Source organism: Acanthopagrus latus, chromosome 14 (genome assembly GCF_904848185.1).
Source record: "Acanthopagrus latus isolate v.2019 chromosome 14, fAcaLat1.1, whole genome shotgun sequence".
Taxonomy (NCBI): domain Eukaryota; kingdom Metazoa; phylum Chordata; class Actinopteri; order Spariformes; family Sparidae; genus Acanthopagrus; species Acanthopagrus latus.
In genome coordinates, this window is record NC_051052.1 from 2,618,594 (window position 1) to 2,633,632 (window position 15,039).

Consider the following 15,039-nt stretch of genomic DNA (forward strand, 5'->3'; position numbering starts at 1 on the left):
AATGTTGAAGACACAAAGAGGATCTGCACTGAAGAGGCCATGAAGCTCATTCATCCCACAGCTGCACCACCAGGTATGTTCCAATGCCAAAAACACAATCAAATCAGTTAGTACAATTAAAACAATTAATTTTCAACAAATAATTTATGATTGTGAGTTTGATTGTGACATCCCCAGGGCCTGCACCAGGAGAAGCTCCTATAGACACGGTAGGGTCTTCAAGTGGTGAGCGACAAGCCAGCATGAAAACATTTTCTGGAATCCTGAAGCACATCACCACCACATGAGCAACAAGACAGGATGAAATCCTGCTGCAAGTGCATTCATGCCAGCATCCCAGAGCCCAGAGCAGAGGGTGACAATGGAAATCAATCTATACCTGTCCCTGTAACCCCTCAATGCAGATGATTCCCTGGAGTGGTGGAATTCCAACAAAAATCAGTTTTCACCTCTAGCTAATGTAGCAAAGAATTTCTTATGCATCCCCGCCACAAGTGTACCATCTGAGAGGGCATTTAGCACCAGCTGGCACATCCCCTCTCCCCTAAGGTCACGACTCACAGTAGACAAGGTCAACATACTGTCCCTCTTCTGCCCTAATATGCTCATGATTGGTTTGTGTGTGTAACAGTTCTCTCACATTAGGTCATATTCTTATTTTGCTACAGTTAATGTGTACAGTGCAGTTCTTTAATAGCCAGGGCTCAGTCTCAGGTTTAAGGGGTTTTATTTCAAGTTTTACTGTTGTGTTGTGTACAGTAGCTTTGTTTAATGGATTGTAGTCCCCCAGGTTTACGATGTTAACATTTTGAATATTTCCTATTTAAAAGCATCAATCTGATGCATTTTGAGAGAATAATCAAGCAAAATGACAAGACAGTATGAATGTATAATAAACATGGTCACATTATGCTATACAAGTAATGAGACTGACAACTTGTCTCATGAATTGCGCAACAGCACAACTTGTAACAGTGCAATCTGCCACAGAATGAAAAAAGCAAACCCTTAAAGAGTGTGATTTGACAAGATGAATATGGGTTTTGAAGAAGTTGCTGTCTCTCTGCTTGGAAGAAAGGTGCTGGCTACAGTGCGTTGATGCTATGACCTGCTACTTTTTCTTGTGCACTTTTGTTTGACAGTGTGCCTGCAGCGCATGGCTGCCCTTGTTTGCATAGTTAATAGCAATTTTTAAACTGGACAGCAAGCCGCCAATTTGGCCATCCTTTTTGTGGCTAGGTCCGCGGATTTAGACAGAGGACAGTATATTTGAGGGTCTGTTTTGGTCCACAAATTTGCCGCCTCAGTACACTTATTTCCACCTCTGTTGCTAACTTTATCTAAATCCGAGCCGTCGACGTGCCAGCCACTGCGTGAGATGGGCGGAGGTGTCGATGACGTGCACTGTTGTGCGACTCACAGCCAGGGAGTTTTAAAACCAGGAAACAGCTGATCACAACAGCGTCTCCTCTGTCTCTGTGACTGTCTTCTTTGTCCGCTTGTTGTTGTAGCGGCAAGCTACGAACAGTCGCTACTTTCAAATTAACCCCCCCCCCCCCGCCCAGCATGTGATGCTGTACGAGAATTTCTTAGTGTCTTTAGGTTATGAGGTTAGATTTCAGTGTGTTACTCTGCTTTTTAATATGCTTTTTACAAGTAAGAGTTTGAGTAACACCTAAATATTTGAATTCATCCCCATTTTTGATTTTTTTGCCCATTTATTAAGATTTCAGGACAATTCCTATGTAAAAAGGATACGCAATAGCAGTTAAAATATGAGCCATTTTCCTGCTTCCTTTAAGTAGACTTTTTTTCCAGCTCCCTCCACATTTCTCTCTCAATGACACAACAATTTAAAGCTTTAGACTGATCCTCAAATCAGTAGTCCTCTTTTCTGATCGGTGGACTGGTGTTACGCTCTTTCTGTTAAGTTTTACTTTTAATAAATTTAAACCATGACCTGCTTCAGGTTTAAACTCTCTCTCTCGAAACTCTTCCACTGTGTCTTTTTCCTCTTCATCCTCACACTTGTTGTCCTCCTCCTACAACTACTAGCATTACTATTACTTCTGCTACTATTTGTTCTACTAGTACTTCCTCTACTAACACAACTGCTTACACTACCACAAATTCTAATTCTAGTAATAATTTCTACTACTACAACTTTAACTTCGACAGTATAACTTTTTTCCGCACCTCTCTCCCATTTCTCTCTCAATGACACAGCCGTTTTTATCTTCTATTTCGAATATTACCACCACATCTAATTCTACTACGACCATGAAAACTACAACTCCAGCTTTGACAGTATAACCTTCCAGCTTTTCTAGCTATGCTTTTTCAACTCTTACACTCTTAAATTAAAGCAGGTTAACTTGCACAGCAGTGTTGTGAAATGTATTTTAGTTTTATCACATTCCTGGCAATTGATGTCACATTTCTGCATATTCAGCTTTTTTTTTTTTTAAATGTTCTGGTCTACATAATTATTTTTCTCGTTTAATTTTTCTGCCACATTTCCACCACTTCATACTTTGCACAACAGAAACTGTTAAACTATCAAAACGTTCAGCTCATTGTGGCAGGATCACACCAGCCCAACCATTGGACGTATGAAGCATTCTCGGACAAGGTCGGGAACAAATATGTTTGGTGCGTTCAGCTGCGTCGTAAGCGTTCGGAGCTGCGCGGATGTTGTCTGCTCCAACTGAACATGCGAAGTCTGAGGAGAAGGGCCGTCAGACGTCTGAGCCATTGGGTTCTCTGATTGGCAGTGTGCTGGCGAATCAGCGGGTGTGTGGGAGGGGCAGAATACTGTGTGCGCATTGGTTTTCTACGCACTCCATTCCATCATTGCTCGTTTTCTTGCTTTGCAGTCCTGGCACGAGACTAGTTGTTATGTCCGTTCAGGACAAATTAATTTGTGTTCATTTGGTAATACCTCGCTGCATGTTTAGTATGCAGCTGTTTTTATCTGAAATTATTACGTTTCGTTTTGATCGAAAGTAAAGTGAGTTGCATACATAAGCCTCTCGCTTACAACTCACAACACAAGCGCCACCCGCTTATTGCATCTCACACAAGCGCAGAACGTACACACTACTGTACAGTAGGCAGCACATCGAAGCAGTGTGTTTCAATGCAACTTTTCTGCCAAACGGGTCAGACAAGAGGTATGGAGTGTTCAGAGAGTGGTCGGATAAAGGAGTTGGACGTGTGGGCAGTGTGTGGGGGGCCTTTAGGAGTCGGGGTGTCACGATCACTGGCTGAAAAACTTGAGACTGAAATGCAACCTACATTATTTATTCGATTTCATAAATGCCAGTGGGCAGCGTTAATGAACCGTGGATTAGCAAGATAACCGCGTTGTGCCCGTACACACATTCACTTGCCCACGCATGAAATGACACTGAGGTTTTCCAACAGCATCCTCACCCCATGCAGACCAGAAAATATATAGTCAAGATGACACTCCTTCATGGGAGACAAAATTACTGGTCATCATACACAGAATTTCATAGCCATTCTTGTCAAGAAGTGTGAAATCTTTGCCAGCGGACAAACCAGTAAATATGCAGAGGCCTCATCCATGGACAGACTCCTGTTTGGATGTTGCTGGTCTCCACAGTCATGCTGACCTGCAATCACAATATTAAACCATTATTGATGAGAAATCACATTGCTAATTGCTAAAATCACATCCTGTACATCAACTGATTAGTCATGTTTACACGATGGGTATACTGGGACTGGGTGGTATGACCTTAAGTTTATATCACAATATGTTTTGAATACTGGACAGTAAGCAGTAGGTCCAAGTATGGCATCATGTCTATAGGATGTCATTTGAATAATGTCCACGAGCACAGCAGATTAGGAAATATTACTATATTTCAGACTAATCAGTTTCTATCACAATTCTAAAAGCTGATTTCAACAGCTCTGTCTGATTGAGGACCTCTCTTGCCCATTTCAAAGTGTCATTTCTGCATAATCCATATGCACAGTATATAAATTGTAATTGTTAAGTATTTCAATGTCAGAGTCAAGGTAGATACAAAGAACTAGAAAACTGGCAACCTATGACCTCAAAATAGACAAAGCATTATCAGTCTATATCCGGTACATTACAGAAACTGTCATTTTAAAGCTGTGCCACCCCTTTCCTAAATTGTCCCGCCACAGTGTGTGCTGTCACAATTTTGAAAATACAGTCAAATGTGCCATAAAGTTGTATCTGCATTCCCATGGAAGATGAATATTCATATAAAATGACATTTCACCATTCAATTTGCTCTGTAATGGGAAATGTATACATTAGGTTATGTTGTCATGTATCTTCTAGGCAACTTAACAAAGCCTTGTATCTACATCTAACAGCTGAACATAGACGATGAAAATAAAAGAGTCACTGCCAAATTGTACTAGCAGAGTGTGAACTGTACTAACAGAAATATGATTGTTCAGTAAGTCGGTCAGTCAATTGATAAATCAGTCAGAGACCACAGAGAGGAGCGCAGAGTTAATAGCTACCAGCGATGTGAGCCAGGTGGTTGTGGAGATTGAGCAGCAACTTTAGGATAAGGTCCTTCTCCACCTTGTCCTGCGGACAATGAATAATTAGTGGACACACTCTACAAATTGCATTTAAGTGCATTTAATTATTTGAATCATATTTCAAGTACTACATTGGGTATCTGCTGATACCAAATCACATTTGATGCTCAGAATTACGTAAATTACGTAAAGTTTAACACAATTAAATACCGTGTGTATTAAGCTCAGGAACTATAATTAGTATTTTGTCTACAGAGAACAAAAACGTATCACCTAGTATACAACGATCCAAGCCAATACAGTACAAGATGTAACTTGCAAATGAATCTAATAAACACAGACTCAATAGGTATCATACAAAGACAGGAAACCTTGAAGTCAACACGCAACAAATATTTACCAATGAAATAAAACCCCATGTCATAAATTATGCAGTAAGAAGAATGAGAAATCATTTTCAAATAAATATCAACTGATACATGAGTTATATGAAATCGTTATTTTTTGGAAATGCCTGCATGATATTCACACTTACACATAAAGATCCAAGGAAATTAAATAATCTAATTATTCTAATGCTATACTAGGTGAGCTCAGTGGCATCTAATATTTGTATGCAGCACCAAATAACTTGCATACATTATGAAGCATTTTAGATATAATAACTATATTATTAATTCAAACAATAAATAGCATGAAAGCTAAAGTAAAGTAAAAACTGTTACAAAGTATTGTTATCAATTTTATTACTGTAAACATTCTGCACCAACTATTAAAATTAATGCATGTATCAAACTATATCTAGTGTTTCTTGGGAACAAAATTTAACCCAATCCAGTGGAAAATAAGAAATCAGTTGGGCTCAGAATACACATTGATAGAATCACAAACAAAGATTTTGCAAGGTCCCATGAATTAAATAGAAATTCATACCTGATTTGTTGATAGAATCACAAACAAAGATTATGCAAGGTCCCATGAATTAAACAGAAATTTATACCTAATTTTTCTCCAAGAAAATCCAAGACATGATCTAGAAAGGCCCGGGTGAATCAGTATGGAAAGAACCTATACTATTTTCACAACCTGGGTCTTTACTCAATTTTTGATGTAAAATAGGGTATAAAAAACATTTGAAATGCTTCCAACACAATTGTTTCTCTGTAGCTTCAAGTGTAATGTGCACATCACATCAAAGAGAGAAATGTCACTTACATAAGAAGAGTCAAAATCACTGCCAAAAGGGTGGCTCTTAACTGAAACAAAGGAGAAAGAGATACAGTCAGGAGACAAAATATTTTCAAAACACAAGCTAGATGTTACCACTCAAATGGTAAATTTACTCCCCACTTTGCCAGTACACGCAACCTATTGGCATACATTGTATTTACACATAATATTTAGAAAATTTGAACTTCAAACTATTCTAAAATGTTTAATAAATACATTGTTTAAGGGCTCATAAAACATTGAAGCAAACTGCTATGTTAAACACCAAGTTACCATAAAATATAAATTTCTGAATGATACGACTTTCAACACCTCTGATACAAAACAGTTTAATTTGTATTAAGGCTTCTCTCTCTCTCTCTCTCTCTGTCTCTCTATACAGTGGATATGGAAAGTATTCAGACCCCTTTAAATTTTTCACTCTTTGTTTCATTGCAGCCATTTGCTAAAATCAAAGAAGTTCATTTTATTTCTCATTAATATACACTCAGCACCCCATCTTGACAGAAAAAAACAGAAATGTGGAAATTTTTGCAAATTTATTAAAAATGAAAAACTGAAATCTCACATGGCCACAAGTATTCAGACCCTTTGCTGTAACACTCATATTTAACTCACATGCTGTCCATTTCTTCTGATCCTCCTTGAGATGGTTCTACGCCTTCATTGGAGTCCAGCTGTGTTTAATTAAACTGACTGGACTTGATTAGGAAAGGCACACACCTGTCCATATAAGACCTTACAGCTCACAGTGCATGTCAGAGCAAATGAGAATCATGAGGTCAAAGGAACTGCCCAAGGAGCTCAGAGACAGAATTGTGGCAAGGCACAGATCTGGCCAAGGTTACAAAAGAATTTCTGTGGCACTCAAGGTTCTTCAGAGCACAGTGGCCTCCATAATCCTTAAATGGAAGAAGTTTGGGACAACCAGAACTCCTCCTAGACCTGGCCGTCCAGCCAAACTGAGCAATCGTGGGAGAAGAGCCTTGGTGAGAGAGGTAAAGAAGAACCCAAAGATCACTGTGGCTGAGCTCCAGAGATGCAGTAGGGAGATGGGAGAAAGTTCCACAAAGTCAACTATCAATGCAGCCCTTCACCAGTCGGGGCTTTATGGCAGAGTGGCCTGACGGAAGCCTCTCCTCAGTGCAAGACATATGAAAGCCTGCATTGAGTTTGCCAAAAAACACATGAAGGACTCCCAGACTATGAGAAATAAGATTCTCTGGTCTGATGAGCCCAAGATTGAACTTTTTGGCGTTAATTCTAAGCAGTACGTGTGGAGAAAACCAGGCACTGCTCATCACCATCCCAATACAATCCCAACTGTGAAACATGGTGGTGGCAGCATCATGCTATGGGGGTGTTTTTCAGCTGCAGGGACAGGACGACTGGTTGCAACTGAAGGAAAGATGAAAGAAAACCTTTTGCAGAGTGCTCAGGACCTCAGACTAGGCCGAAGGTTCACCTTCCAACAAAACAATGACCCCAAGCGCACAGCTAAAATAACAAAGGAGTAGCTTCGGAACAACTCTGTGACCATTCTTGACTGGCCCAGCCAGAGCCCTGACCTAAACCCAATTGAGCATCTCTGGAGAGACCTGAAAATGGCTGTCCACCAACGTTCACCATTCAACCTGACAGAACTGGAGAGGATCTGCAAGGAAGAATGGCAGAGGATTGCCAAATCCAGGTGTGAACAACTTGTTGCATCACACCCAAGAAGACTCATGGCTGTACTAGCTCAATAGGGTGCTTCTACTCAATTCTAAGCCAAGGGTCTGAATACTTATGACCATGTGATACTTCAGTTTTTCTTTTTCTTTTTTATATACACACATATAAACACACACACACATTTGTTTTTCATAAATGGATGGATAGTTTCGTCGCTGATTATTTGGAAGAGAGAATGCCACATTGGTATGTACAGTATTAATTAACATAACATCAACTGACTGGTTTCTTTTCCTGCCTGCCTGGTCATCTTCAGTGCCCTGTCAGATGATAGAGGTCTGGCTATGCAAGACTAAATATGGCTTGAATGCAAAACTTAGCAGCCTTCAGTAAAAATAGCTATTTCAACCTTAAACGTCACAATGGGACCACAAAGATTTCACAGTAGGGACGCACCGATACTGGCATCGGGCCGATACTGTGCTCATATAGTCGTACTCACAAAAATTCAACGATGCCACGCACCAATCCATTTTTTGCATTAGGCCTTAAGTTGTATGAAACTGAAGACCATGACGGGGGCGGCTTGTCATTTCTTGTTGTCATTTCGGACAGGCGGACCATGGTCCGGACCCAGACACCATCCTATATGGACCTGGACCTATAATCAATGAATTGTTGAAGTAGGGCTGGGCGATAAATCAATTAATCTGAGTTTGTGGTTTTGGACAATTTAAAAAGAAAATAAAATCGATTTTCTCTTTAACTTGCTCCGCCACCACTCCCCATGGGCTCCCTTAGCTCAGAGTGGGCTCTGCCCTCCCCGCACATTGACTTTCCACAGAGAAACAAACACAATGTGCAGCAAGCCAAGAGCTCGCTCCTGTATGGTTAGTGGCTTGGTTTTGTGGCATTGTACCTTGAACAAACCACAGTCCGCTTCAAAGTTTGTTTAAAGGCTACTACAACTAATAAAGGCAGCAGACCGATCCATTTATTTCAGCACCTCAAACAGACGCATGCATCATAGTGGGACACTTGTTGTTCACTACCAGAAGACCGCGGCAGCCCACAAACACTTGCTATAAAGCAGCCAACATTAGCGGAATCATTTAATCATTGTGTCCGATATGAGAAAAAAAAGGCCTGGTGGACAGCTTTTATGGGTGCAGTCACATTGCATATCACTAAAGATACGGTGCCGTATTTACAGTGGAAAAGCCGGAGGTTCATCCACATGCTGTCTCGATGATGTCTCAAGCTAGAGGAAGCAGACAGGCTCGTCTTCCTGGCCAAAAATGTATTAAAAGGCAGCAAGCACACACCTCATGTCCTGTACATCTACCAACATGTCATGTTTACTATGCAGTGCATGCAGGTGTTTAATTTTATTTACATATCTTCAGGGGTATAAAATACTTTATGCAAACAAAAGCCACCTTTTGCAAGATATAGTATTTAATTAAAAAGTTACGTTAAAACTTTATCAGTTCCAAAATGGAAACTGATCTGTTTTTATAATAGCAAGCAATCTGACATGTTAAATTTATTTTTAAAAAGCATTTTATCAAAAAGGGGCACATTCTTTTCAAAAGGATGAACTTTTATTTATTTTTTCAAGTCAGGTTTAAGGTGCACTGTTTACAATGGCAGGGCAAATTTGTTTAAAATAAAGACATTAAAATAAATGCAATGCTTTTAATAATTTGTTTGTGATTTGAAGTCTGTTCTTGAGAGGGGAAAAAAAAATCCATTAAAATCGTAAATCGAGTTTGGTGTCGGAGCTTCAATTTTTAGGCCATATCGCCCAGCCCTATATTGAGGTATTTTAAATTTCGATGGGGCGCTTCCATTTTGACCTGTGGCACCCTTTTAGACTTCAGCGGATCAGGAAATCCACTGACCAATTGTATACGAGGTAAGCCATCCCACGCTACTCAGCTAATCAAATCTGTACATTACAGGCAATAAACATTGCAACTCTGAATACAGACAGATAGGGCTGCAATGATTAGTTGACGTAATCGATTACGTCAACAATAAATATTTATCAACACGAAACTTTGGCGTTGACGCATCGTATTTATCATTGTTATTATCTTTTTTATATATATATATTTCAGCCAGAGCAAATCGATTTAGCACCGCTACAAGAATGCACACCACAGTGTGGCATAGAAGAAGATGCTTCCACAGAAGAAGAAGCAGAAGCAGCAGAAGAAGAACATGAATGATGGCAGAACCTGTTGAGGAGAGGAGGAGAGCAGGAAAGCGAGACCAAAAACGTCCAAAGTATGGGAACATTTTGAGAATAAAACTGCAAAACATGTGACATGCAAACTTTGTCAAACAAAGCTGTCATTTCATGGCAGCACTACAAGCCATGTATGAGCACCTGAAACTTAACCTCCCTAGAGCTATGGTGGCATGTACGCCAGACAGGTAAGTTCAGTGAGTTACAGCTGTAGCCTGTTCTGTTTTGTAGTGGTTTGGAGAAGTATTTTGGATTTCCAGTGAGTTAAGTTGACAACATTGGCGTTGTCAATAAAAAAAATTAAAAAAAACACAGTTTGCAAGCTCTTAATGTTCTTAATAAATGTTTTAAATTTGACAATGTAGTGTGGTACATTGTGAACAAAGGTCAGATATTATATTGCATAAAGAAATAATTCAGGAATAAAATGCAAACTATCACCTGCTGCTGAGAGAAAACAGACATGGATCGCCAAGAGTTAACCAAAAACCACCAAAAGGCAAGTCTGATGTAAAAGCAGGAACACACTGGCCCAACCACTGGACGTCTGAAGTGTTTGGGGGGACTAGGACGAGGTTGGGAACAAATACGTTTGGTGTGTTCAGCTGCGTTGGACGCTTTCGGAGCCGCGCGGACGTTGTCGGCTCCAATTCTGATGCGAAGTCTTAGGAGGAGGGCTGTCGGACATCTGAGCCATGGGATTCTCTGATTGGTTGTGTGCCAGCTGAATGGCCGTTCTGATTGGTGGCGTGCTAGCAAATCAGCACAGTGTGCGGGAGGGGCGGAATACTGTGTGCACATTGGTTTTCTATGCAATCCATTCCGTCATTCCCTATTTTGCAGTACTAGCACAAGAATAGTTATCATGTCCATTCAGGAAGAATTAATCTGTATTCGTTTGGTAATGCCTCGCTGCATGTTTAGTATGTAGCTGTGTTTATCTGATATAGTTAAGTTTCATTTTGATCGAAAGTAATGTGAGTTGCGTACATAAGCCTCTCGCTTACAACTCACAACACAAGCGCCACCCGCTTATTGCATCTCGCACAAGCGCAGAACGTACACACTACTGTACAGAAGGCAGCACGTCTAAGCAGTGTGTTTCAATGCAACTTTTCTGCCAAACGGGTCAGACAAGAGGCAACAGAGTGGTCGGAGAGTGGTCGGATAAGGCAGTTGGACGTCTGGGTGGTGCGTGGGGGGCTTTAATTAGAAGGTGCTGGAAGACAAGTGTCAATGTCCGAAGTCAAGTGTGTATTGCATCACCATGGTCTGAGAGGCTGCTGTGCAAAAAAGAAGCCCTTGCTCCAGACATGTTAAAACACGACTGAAGTTTGCTGCGATCATACGTACAAAGAAACAGTTTCTGGAGGAAAACTGTGGTCAGATGAAACAAAAAAAAAAGAATTGTTTGGCCACAGGGTGCCGCAATATGTTTGGAGGGGAGAGGGCGAAGCCTTTAATCCCAAGAACACCATATCCAGCTCTACATGGGCAGCCCACCCAGGTAAATTGAGACCCACCCAGGAAAATAAAATCCAAATTCTGATTTTATATCTTTTATCCAATCATCGGTGAAATTTTACTGCAGACCCTTACTCCACCCTCAAGCCGCACCCACCTTGTTAACCACATGTGCATCACGCAACATGCGCCAGCTCTAGCATCAGCAATCTAATTCAGTACACATATTTGCATCCTGTTCTCACTCTGTCTCACAAGTCAGCAAACCTCTCAGTGAATCGCAAGATGTTATGTACTCTGATATAGTGGATGGCTATGTGGTTTTTAGGAGTATTTAATGTTGTTGGCTTGACTGGAACTTCCTCTGCAAAGACAACGGCTGGCCTCATCGCTGAGATATAATTCATAGTTATATGCATACATTTGTGAAAAATTAAGACATTAACTCAACATTATCAGCACAAGCTCTAAGACTCAACTCATGTAAATAAGTTAAAGCATGCATGCAGGGTGTAAAGTAAAAGGACACAGTTAATGAGCGTGCATGTGCTGACCCTAAGTTGCTAGCATCAGCTCAACATGACCAAAATTTTAAACCACCCGCCTGACAGCCACCACAATTAAAATCTGATTCTTTGAGAAACACTGCTTTGTATTGTTCTGTTTGAACAGCAGAGGGCACAATCATACTGCTCAAGAAGACTGACTTGTTCAGTACAACCCACCCTACTTTGCCTCTGATTGGTTGGCCTTGTACTCTATGCTCAACTCATTCAAACCCAGCTCCGTGTTAGCCCACACAGTCGCTCCCGTAATGTCTGTTTTCAGCTGCATAGTAAGTAAGTTTAGCTGTAGTAACACTCTGACCTCTTTCCACAGACACGCGACCTCTTCACTCATTCCCCAAGCTGATTTTCACGGCAAGAGTGGCTCCCTAGGTGGAACAACCAGGTCAGCTGTTTGCAGACTGGCTGTTACCAGGCTGCCCTGCTGCCGTTCCGCCACCTGTCCTATCTGCTTCACCTAACAAGCTGTGACAGCCAGGTGCACACCAGACAACTGCATAACATAGACTTAGATATAGAAATAATAATATGTCAGTTACACTGACAGAGATTTACATAGCCCTGGTAGTCCACTAGACAACAACAGGGAGAGACATTAGTGGGGCATAGGGCCGAGTGTGTGTTCTCACCTGCCCTCCTCTGCTACATCCCCCTGGGTCCCCTGGCATTACTATTATACAACCCAAGGGAAAGAAGGATTGCCACTGGTGACTGTATTGTTTTGCAATTGTACATAGTCAAATCATTCATTGCTATAGACAATTTGTGGCTACTTTTTGCACATGCTTAGGTCATGGCCGGCCACTTTTATTCTACTGCAAGGAAAGCAGATGTGTGTGTGTGTGTGTGTGTGTATACATAAATATCTTATCTTGGACTATTTATCATGATGATAGCATACCATGAGTTTTTGCTATCAGTTGCTTCTTTCAGTGTTTTATCTAGCCCGATGCTCATAATCTTTGTGCTGATATAATCATGTAGGAGCTAATTTTCTTAATTTACTCATGGGTGTCTGAATTTATCTGGATATGAAAAATATTACTGACATAAGGCAGAGGTTAGGGCTGGGCCATAAAACGGCAAAATCAATTAATTCAAGTTTGTGATTTCAGACAATTAAAAAAAAAATAAAATCGCTTTTCTCTATAATTTGCTCCACCATCGCTCGCCACGGGCTCCCATAGTTCATAGTAGGGTTTAACCTCCCTCCGTATTGACTTCCCGCAGAGAAACAAACACAACATCCATCAAGCCAAGAGTTTATTCCTAAAATGGCACTGTCTCCTTAGTAGTTTGGTTTTGTAGCATTGGGCCTCGAACAAACCACCATCCACTGCAAAGTTTGTTCAAAGGCTGTTGCAACTATGTGTCGTATGAGAAGAAACCCGGTGGACAGCTTTTGGGGTGCAGTCACGGTGTATATCGCTAATTGTTCCTGTATATACAGTGGAAAAGCCGGAGGTTCATCCACATGCTGACAATGTTCAATGCTGACAAAAGGCACCTTTTGCAAAATAAAGTATTTAATTAAAGTTAACACTTTATGAATATCAATATGGAAACTGATTTTTTTTAAATAGCAAGCAATCTGACATGTTTACATATTAAATTTGTGTTTACAAAAGCATTATCAAAAAGGGACACATTCTTTTAAAAAGGATGCACTTGGTTTTTGTGAGTTCGAAGCTTCACTGTTTATAATAGCAGGGAAAAATAGTTTAAAATAAAAGCACTGAAATAAATGCAATGATTTAATAATTTCTTTGTAATTTGAAGTTTGTTCTTGAGAAGGAAAAAGATATTGCCCAGCCCTAGCAGATGTTTTTCTCTTTATACTTTCCACTCACAAGTGTGTGATTCCACTTTCGATTTACAACGTGCCGGTATGCTCACTAGTTTTGTGGATCTCATACAGCAGAGCATGTAAAACAGGCAATCATCCTAGGCTTTTTTGTGAATGTATATGAGTCAAACCTTTGTGTAAAAGCATAATTACAACTAAAGAGCCACTTTTAATATTTACCGTATTGTCGTTTCGGGTCAAAATCATTTTCAATGGCATGCTAGAGGCACTTTCATGATTGCATCAAAGTTTTAGTGTTTAAAACATTCATAAGGCTCGACACAACATGAAACTTTGCTCGTGGTATCACCAGGGTCTCTACACATGAATGCGAGCATTGAGAGCATCGTTTGTGTACACAGAGTTTATTAAAAAGAATGTTTTTAACAACTCACATCAGCAGTCGCTTGTTCCACTAGCCACCGTCTTGCCAGTTGAGAAGTATCAATCTCCGAATGCAACATAACAAGAAGGAGAGTTAAGTTGGAACACTTCTAAAGCTTTGTTCCATATAAATACATGGATATTTCGTTGTTTTTACCTTAAAGTTGAAAAGGCCTCATATAAGAAACAATGCTAAAATCAAAAGCCGGGAAAGTCACATGAGATCTCGCAAGGATAGTTGTTGCCGTAAGACAGTAGCATTCCACCTTAACTGTCCTCCGCGTTATACTGCACGTGGAGATCAATACTTCTCGACTGGCGAGACAGCAGCGAGCAGACCAAGCAAATGCTAACGTGAGTTGTTCAAAAACTTTATTTTTAGTAAACTCTGCGTACAACTCTCTATTACTGCTTATCTGCTTCACCGCTTCACTTCTTCTTCTTCTTCTTCTTCACCGGCGGTTGGCATTCAGCTCAGTACCACCACCTGCTGTTCTGGAGTACACACTTTGCCTGTTAGTAAATGAGAAAAAGAAGTTGCGCATGCCTATGAACCAAACACGACACACGCAAACTGAACTGAGACAGTCGAACCGAATGGTTCAGATGTGTTCATAAACCGTTCTACCCCTACAAGCAAAGGGTTGATTTCATTTGACGTGACAACATAAGGAATATTAAAAAAGCAATGGATGATATGAAGGTACCAAGCATGCGCTGCATCGCGGACACACTTCAATTGGCTGTACTTGAGTGTCTGCTGTCAAGGTGCAGCGTCACAAGCCCTAAGGCCCCCACACACCGCCCAGAAGTCCAACTGCCTTATCCGACCACTCACCAACCACTCTGTTGCCTCTTGTCTGACCCGTTTGGCAGAAAAGTTGCATTCAACACACTGCTTCGACATGCTGCCAGCTCCACAGTAGCGTGTACGTTCTGCACTTGCACGAGATGCAATAAGCAGGTAGCTCTAGCGTTAAAGACGCTGGACTAGAGGGCCATACACGCAACTCTCTTTACTTTCGATCAAAACGGAACTTAACTATTTCAGACAAAAACAGCTG

At 40.7% G+C, this 15,039-nt stretch overlaps 1 protein-coding gene across 1 annotated transcript in view; it reads right to left on the bottom strand.

Moving 5' to 3' along the window:
* The window catches only part of lemd3 (LEM domain containing 3), a 37,305-nt gene that overhangs the window by 19,323 nt on the left and 2,943 nt on the right, over window positions 1–15,039 (bottom strand). Inside the window, exons 2-4 of the mRNA XM_037121001.1 lie at window positions 5,773–5,813; window positions 4,534–4,603; window positions 3,565–3,638 (exon numbers count right to left, since the gene is read on the bottom strand). Of these exons, the coding sequence (XP_036976896.1) occupies window positions 3,565–3,638; window positions 4,534–4,603; window positions 5,773–5,813 (185 nt within the window). The remainder of the gene's footprint in view (window positions 1–3,564; window positions 3,639–4,533; window positions 4,604–5,772; window positions 5,814–15,039) is intronic.